The following is an 8,090-nucleotide window of genomic DNA, read 5'->3' as shown; positions in this document are numbered from 1 at the left end:
TATCATATTTATCTTCATTTTCATGCCTCATTTCTCCCTTGTACCTATTATTATGGAGATTAAGTGAATTAAGATATATAATGAGATTAGGAGAGTAGTGTGTTGCACTAATATTTAATGTTCAACAAATATTAGCTGTTGTTCTCCTTTTTATTATTATCTTATGCCTAGCAAGACTCCTGCAGTCATTTCTGCAACCAACTCAGCACAAAGTAGGTGCTCACTAAACCTGTGTCAACTGACCAAATAAATGAAAGGTGGAGTAAAAGAAGGGTAATGTAATGACCAGGACCAATGGAAAGGTTCTGACCAAGTATTAAGGTCTATAAATATCCACAACCCAAGAAAAACAAGTTGAACATTCTTTTACATTTGTCTCCCATGCTATTGAGAAAGGACCGGCCTTCCAGAAGCTGGGAAATAGAACTTATGAGAGAAGAGTAACTCATTAAGCCACTGTGGCTTTGCTGAAAGTTATCAACAAATCCTAATTCTCTCTGCCTTGAATTTGTATTTACCAAAAAAACCTACAAAGAATTAATTTGTTTTTCCCAGGAAGCATGATACAAGAAAGTTGGTGCTAACAGCTAGCTATCCTATTAGATTGATGGGGGCAGTCACCACTATAAATAAAATATTTTATTTTCTGCTCTAAAAATCATTGGGGAGTTTGATTACCAGTATAGTCAGTATAATCTTTGGGAAATACATTTAGAAAAAACCACTAGTTGAGGTAAATTGTATAAGCCCAACTGCAACCCTAGGAAATACAGGGTGGGGCAAAAGTAGGTTTACAGTTGTAAGTAACTGAAACACAGAGTTTATTCGTGCATTACTGTTTATTAATCACTGTATTATTTTCCATATGAACAACTGTAAACCTACTTTTGCCCCACCCTATATATGCTTGCATAAAATTGGGATGTTAATAACATAAGAGGTAGGGTGAGCAGAAATAATCTCACAGACTACCTAATAGTTTTAAGAAGCATAAAATGAAATGTGCTTTCATTCTCTTCTTTTCAACTTTCACCTTAAGGACATACTATGTTTATTTTGACTTGTTAAATGAACACCCTCCAACTATGAAAACAGAAAAAAATATCTTTCTTATACGTTGAGAATATGGTTTAGCATGGTCTCCAGTTTTCCTTTGATGTTACGAGTCTATATTCCTAATGACCTCTTATTTTCCAAGATTTTTTTCCCTTTTGTAATGTAATTTGAGTTTTACATAGGAAGATTTTCATTTAGAAGCTTTGCATTTCATGACATCCTTAATGTGTTTCATAATCTTTGATTGCCAACAATAAATACCCCTATTTTGAAAAACAAAACAAAAACATGCAGATGAGAAGATTTTGAGTAGCTAAATGGTGAAGATTTTCAACTTAAATGGCAAGATTTGTATAAATGTTCACACAAACACACACACACACACACACACACACACACACACACACCACTTCATCCCTCCCTTACCCAGTTATTTTCCATATAGAGTATGAATATTTTCAATACATGTGGGTATCTATTCAGTAGAGACAGTCCATCTTATAATATTGAATGCACAAAGTGCTCAAAAATTCTTGCCCAACAAATGCAATCTTTAATATCATATTCATTAACTATAATTACTTTCATTTGTATAGCTTTTATCAATCTAAAAAGAACTCCCACATAATTTGAGTTGAGCTATTTATACTGTTAAAAAGCCAAAGGCAATGACAACTAGGAAAACCATGATTTAAGTTTCTATCTAGCTTTCAACAGCCAGAGGCTAAGAGAGAGAGGTTTAATTATAAGACCTCTGATTCCCTTAAGCCAATAGTACTTGGCAGGCACTGTATTTAAAATTCTCAATTACATGTGCTCTGGAAGGAAGCTCAGCTAAGCAAATATAATGCCTTCTGCTTTGCAGGTTTGATTCATACAGAAGCCTTTACTTAAACAAGTACCAACAGAAAAGCAATAAATATAATGCCTTAATTGTTTCTCCTTCAGGGGTTCTATACTGAGATAAGTGTATGAGCTTCTAGTATTTAGGTTATGGCTTCTCTTGATGGTTTCTCTCCTTGGTTTATAAACTCTGTCAGAGGAGTGACTATCTCTTCCTTGCATTCCATGAATGTCTATATTTATTTAAGCACCCCAGAAAGATCAAAGAAAAAGTTCTGATTTAACAATTCCCATAGATTCTACCCATGAGTTTTTCTTACTGTGCAGATGGTTTGGTGCTGCACTAGGCACCTTCATGACTCTTTGAATGTAGCACGTTGTCACTATCCACAGAGGCGCCCCACCATTGTCCATCCCCACTACCCCGTCACTAAGAGGCATGAGAGTGATAGACAGTAGCACTGGGAGGGATTCTCAAATCCAGCCCCAGGCTTTCAAGTGAATGAGATAATGTCTTCATTGCAAATTTTAAAAGCTGTCTACCTTAAATGTCTATTATAAACAAAGGACTATTTGAGAAGTGAATGGCGTATGTCTGAGAGAGGCCACAAAAGAGAGGACAATATCCATATAGCACATTTGGAATGTCTGTTTCAAACAGCATGGAGAAAGTGAACGAGCGCAATCACTAGTTGTGTGACTTTCTGCAAATCACTGACCCTCACTCCCTAAGTCACTGATAAAAACAGGAGTGCAGATCCCCATCTCTGTATCATCCAGGTTTCCTCCTTTTAGTACATCATGGGTGCTCTTAAGCAATTCTTACTAAATAGAATCGAGGAAAGCATACATATGAGAGTGAGGTGGAGGGCAGATTTTAAGACAATAGTCACTTTTATAATGAAACTTAATTGGGATTGATAAACTTTAGAAATCCTATTGGGATTGCAGTAATGCCCAAGTCCCTGCTGTAGATGAATCTCTCTTCATGTATTTAGCTCTCCATCTTATGTACTTATCGTTTCCTATTGGAGAAGCACCTTGGTAAGACCCTGAGATTGGCATGGGTGTGTGGAAACTTTCATTCAGCAAAATACTATAACTACTATATTTCTTTATTGTCTTAAGAAGAAGGTTTGTTAATTTTTTCTCTCTTCTTTTTAATTCAGGATGCTGAGAAAATTAAATGAAATTAAAAATGCCTGGAAACTGATCGATAATATTTATTATTAACTAGCAATTTGTGGACATTTTATTTCTCAGCTGTGACCTCTAAGTGACAATTTTTCCTGGATTGATTTTCCTTAACATCATTGCCAAACTATCTAAATTAAATAATGAAACATGTTGTTTAACTTACTTTTATTTTAAAGAAGATCTGAATTTAAAAGATGAGTCATAAGTCATTCCTACCTACCTAGTTTCTAAAAGAAAGGCTTTCATTGGTTTCTAAAAGGTAACTGAGGCTCAAGGGAAAAGAAAATTGAACAAATACCATGAAAATTCTTTTATAGAAAACAGCAATGTAACTACACTGTGAATCATTGTTTGAACTATATTAATGGTAGCCCAAAGGGGTTGACTCAGCTAATATTGATTTTGTGTGAATGCAGAAACACAGTAAAAATTATTATACCAGCGCATATATTGATGCAGTGACTACAAGGCATGTAGGTAGGAGATAAAGGGAAGATTTGGGTTTTTATTTTCATACATGTTTTAATTAACTAGAAATTTCATTTTTTGTTGTGTTCAAACATTTTCTTTTTTTACTTTACCTATCTCAATGTAAAAAATATTATCATCTGATTGTCATCTTATTTCACATTAAGGTTTTTTTCTTTTGTTTTAAGATCTATGAGCTTTTATGATGAATAGTTTATTTTTTTTTTGTCTCTTCTATGGAATTGTAGGTCTTAATGGAGGAGCTCCTGCCTTATACCAAAGGAAAAATCTAAATTTTAAAGTGCTATGGAGAAAATTGTACCCTATCCCTTATAAAATCACCATTAGTTAATACTGGAAATAGCTGAATGTCATATTCACTGACTTTGGCCTCCCCCAAATCCCTATCACCATTAGCTCATGGCAACTGTTTATAGAATTGCTGCATTCATTTCTTGCAGGACACTAGCAAAACCAGGACAATTGTTTTTGTTCTTTGATCATCTATGAACCCTGGAAAAGATGAAAGGCATGAAAACTGTATGTCAGCTTACACACCCTTGTGTACCAGCAAACAAAACACTGGAAACAAATTCACGGAAATTATCAGATATGATATTGTTATAAATAGCTCATACAAATTAACATTAAAAGTACTATATGCACAAAAATTAAGCAAAAGATGTGATCAGACAATTTACAAATGGTGGAGTTATAAACAATTTAAAAACCCATGCAAAATGTTCAACCTCATTATAATCAAAATAATGTATATTAAACAATGGGTTACATGTTGTGCTTTTTATTAGTAAAGAGTTTTTAATTAGATCAGCTTATTAAGGGGAAGCACAGCTAGGAGGAGAGTGACGTGGCATCGCTCTTGGAAAAGCGATCTGGTAAAAATGGGACATAAAATGTTCATAACCTCTTACTCAGCAATCCCAGTTCTAGAAATGTTGCCCAAAAAGATAATCCTAAATATAGAAAAAGCTATAAAGATGCTCATCTTTCTGTCATTTAAAAAATATAAAAAATGGATACAACATAAATGTCCAATAATAAGCAAGTAACTAAGTAAACTATAATTAACCCAATAGATGTTATTTTGTGCATTCATGTAAAATAATCAAGCAGAAATTATTATAAAAAGGGAAATAATTATGTTATAATGTTTGTGAAAAGAGCTGGATTATGATTTTATGTACATTATTATTTCAGTTATGAAAAGCAAACCATGTAGAATGTAAAGAAATAAAAATTGGAAGGAAATACAATGCACTATCTTCAGGTTCTTTTTTAAGGAAATGGGAACTATGTAAATTTCTTTCCTTCATATATATATATATGTATTTCACAGTTCTCACCCTTAATAAATAAGCATATTTTCTCCTATCATGAAGAATTTTTTACTAAAGAAATAGAAAGCAAATAAAATAATAAAAGAGGGATTAACCATTCACATGGAAGAGACACAGCTAATCAATGTGAATTCAACTTCATTCCACAAGTGATGGAATTTACACTGGCCTTTACAAAATTATCATCTCTCTTAATGTTAACAATTGGATTGATTTCTGGGGAGTTAATATAGTTTCTAAGCTACAAAGAATTAGAATGTGGTTACTTCTAACCTACTTTATAACTGAACTAAACTGAAGAAGAAAGTGTAGTGGTCAATGAAAGTTTCTTTTAAAATAATGAGTCCTTTAAGTGTCATAATTATTTTTAAAAACCCAGCTACAACTAGCTTTATATTATAAAACACTTCCAAATTTTTTTAAGAGTAATAGTGACTTATATTCATTAGTAGATTTAAAAATATGTTCTAATTATACTAAAGGTTATTTCGCATTTAAGAAATAATGTGTAAACTTGCCCTAGCCGGTTTGGCTCAGTGGATAGAGCAATCAGCCTTTGGACTGAAGGGTCCCGGGCTCGATTCCAGTCAAGGGCACATGCCTGAGTTGCCAGCTCTATCCCTATTAGGGGGGCATGCAGGAGGCAGCTGATCAATGATTCTCTCTCAGCATTCTCCCTCTCCCTCTCCTTTACTCTCTGAAATCAATAAAAATACATTTTTTTAAAAAAGAAAAGAAAGAATGTGTAAACTAATTTATTTTCCAAATCCTAAGTGTACTTGCTGGAGACTCAGAAATTATTAAGTGAAATTTTAGGCATAGGAATGAAACAAAATAATTAAAAATGCCACTTACCTGACATGCTTCTTTTTTCAGAGAAATCCTTATGCAGCCATAAGGTAAATGCATGGATTAAAAATGCTCCCACAAACTTTTGTTTCCAAGTAAGGTTGCTTTGTTATGTCAAAGAAGTGTGGCAATAAAATTTGTCTTTTTCTCTACCTCAGTTTTTTCTCTCACTTGTTTCTTAACATCTTTGGTGTGTAGTCTGTTCAGTTACAAACAGGAAATGTGGTGACTGAGGCTTTTAGGCTTTTGATCTGAAACTGGTAGGCTCTTAAGTTTTTGTGTAACGTGAGAAAATCCCACGATGCTCCATGCTGTGGTATTTAAATTTTTATCAATACCGAAACCTCATTTAAAACTAAACAATGAAATCAAGTTTTAAATTAGACTAAGAGGGATCTCCAGTCTTTCTAGAAAGAATACAGGGATCTCTTCACTAATGAGTTTACATGAAAATAAAATAAAATGTACTAAACTGAGGAGAAAACAGTGAGAAGCCCCCAGGTGTGCTAAGCTGCCGGTTGTGTGTGTGTGTCTTTTGTTGTTGTTGTTTGTTTGTTTTTTTTGAGGCATGACAGAAGAGAGGGAATTAACACGTTTGAACGCTACTTATGTCATTATTCTCTACATTATTCCACTAGGTAGGTGAACGAGTGCCTGCCTTCTGCCTGCCAGTCACCCCAGCCAATGTGACTCCCTCTGACAACCTAGGCCCACTTGGCAACAAGCTCCAGCTCTCAGTCCTCACGCCAGAGTCTCAATGATCAGAAGTTTTTAAATGTAAGTGAGCATAAGTATGTTATGTGGTCCTAATTTAACATGCGTATTCCTGAGACCCTCTATACCAGAATATGTGGAGTGGAGCCCAGGCACTTGCGTTTTCACAAGCACCCCCTGGTTGTTTTAATGCAGGTGTTCTGAACAACGCTCTGAAGAAACTCATATATACATCAATAGCAACATTTTATTTTTAGCATCAGTCAGATAAAGGTTGCCTCAGTGGTATCTATGTACGTATATGGTTTCTATGCGCTTCTGTGTATGTATATCTGCTGCCCGTACCTATGCATATTTGCTTATGTAGTCCACCAATTTCTTTAATGATAGAAGAATGACAAACCTGAATCCAGTTTATCACGAAAAGAGATGTACTTAAACTTTAAAAAGGGAAATTTTAAGCTGAGACTTGATGCATAGGCTCAGAGCAAAAATATTAGGTGGCTGGCAGGATATTTCACTCTGGCTGATTTTTCTAAGATTATTGAGGGCAGGGAGGGTATTGATCTTATCCATCATTAAAATTCCAGCCTCTAGAGCAGTGATAGCGAACCTATGACACACGTGTCAGAGGTGACACGCAAACTCATTTTTTGGTTGATTTTTCTTTGTTAAATGGCATTTAAATATATAAAATAAATATCAGAAATAAATCTTTGTTTTACTATGGTTGCAAATATCAAAAAATTTCTATATGTGACACGGCACCAGAGTTAAGTTAGGGTTTTTTAAAATGCTGACACGCCGAGCTCAAAAGGTTCGCCATCACTGCTCTAGACTGATGCCTGGCACATTGTAGTTCTCAATAAATATTCTCACAATGACTGGACAAATAAAGGAATGTTAGTCTTCTGCTTTCTCCTTGCTTCATTACAGAAAACAACTCCCTAGTAACCAAAATGCAGGGCTTTCTTACTCTTTGGACAGAGTTGCCTAAACACTAACAGATTTTGCTACTTCACTCACCTTCTCCAAAAACATTTCTTGTTATTCATTTAATCAGAATCTGTAAAACTGAAACAGACCATGGAGACTTCCTCATCTAATATTACTTTTTTAAAGCATGTTCATAATATGTTCTATATAACACTGGGCCTTTAAGAAACTTGGAAAACTAATGTTCCTTCAACAAATATATTCAGAAAACCTGTTATTTTCAACTTTGTGAATGCAAGCATATTAAAGGCTTGATGAGTCCTACCAAAAAAGAAAACAGAATAACCATTTAAATAGGCTTTTTCTAAACCTGCTTGACCAGAGAACTTATTGTTCAGCTGCCATCCACTAGCAGGGTGTGTGAAGCAGGCCTGGATGCCCACAGACCAAAAGCTCAAGGGAACAGAAGTCTCAGGTTCCTGTAGGGACCAAAGGACAACAAAGAATCAGAGGATCTATTCAACAGTTGGGTAGAACACAGGAGTAGAGGCTGCTGGAAAGCTGAAGCCCAGACTTCAGGTAGTTTTGAACACCTGAGACATCTCTTAACAGAAGAGAGCCCAGCTGTGGAGCAGCCTTGAGGGATTGAGCTTTGGTACTGAAATAGGA

General features: G+C 34.9%; 1 protein-coding gene across 2 annotated transcripts in view; it reads right to left on the bottom strand.

Moving 5' to 3' along the window:
* Nucleotides 1-5,969, bottom strand: part of LOC102259735 (T-cell receptor-associated transmembrane adapter 1) — a 34,646-nt gene extending 28,677 nt beyond the window's left edge. For both annotated transcript variants that reach the window (XM_014540893.1, XM_014540901.1), the window contains exon 1: nucleotides 5,778-5,969. In XM_014540893.1, the coding sequence (XP_014396379.1) occupies nucleotides 5,778-5,784 (7 nt within the window). In that variant the 5' untranslated portion in view covers nucleotides 5,785-5,969. The remainder of the gene's footprint in view (nucleotides 1-5,777) is intronic.
* Between the last annotated feature and the right edge of the window lie 2,121 nt (nucleotides 5,970-8,090).

Source organism: Myotis brandtii, unplaced genomic scaffold (genome assembly GCF_000412655.1).
Source record: "Myotis brandtii unplaced genomic scaffold, ASM41265v1 scaffold106, whole genome shotgun sequence".
Classification (NCBI taxonomy): Eukaryota; Metazoa; Chordata; class Mammalia; order Chiroptera; family Vespertilionidae; genus Myotis; species Myotis brandtii.
This window is presented reverse-complemented; position numbering and strand designations above follow the sequence as displayed.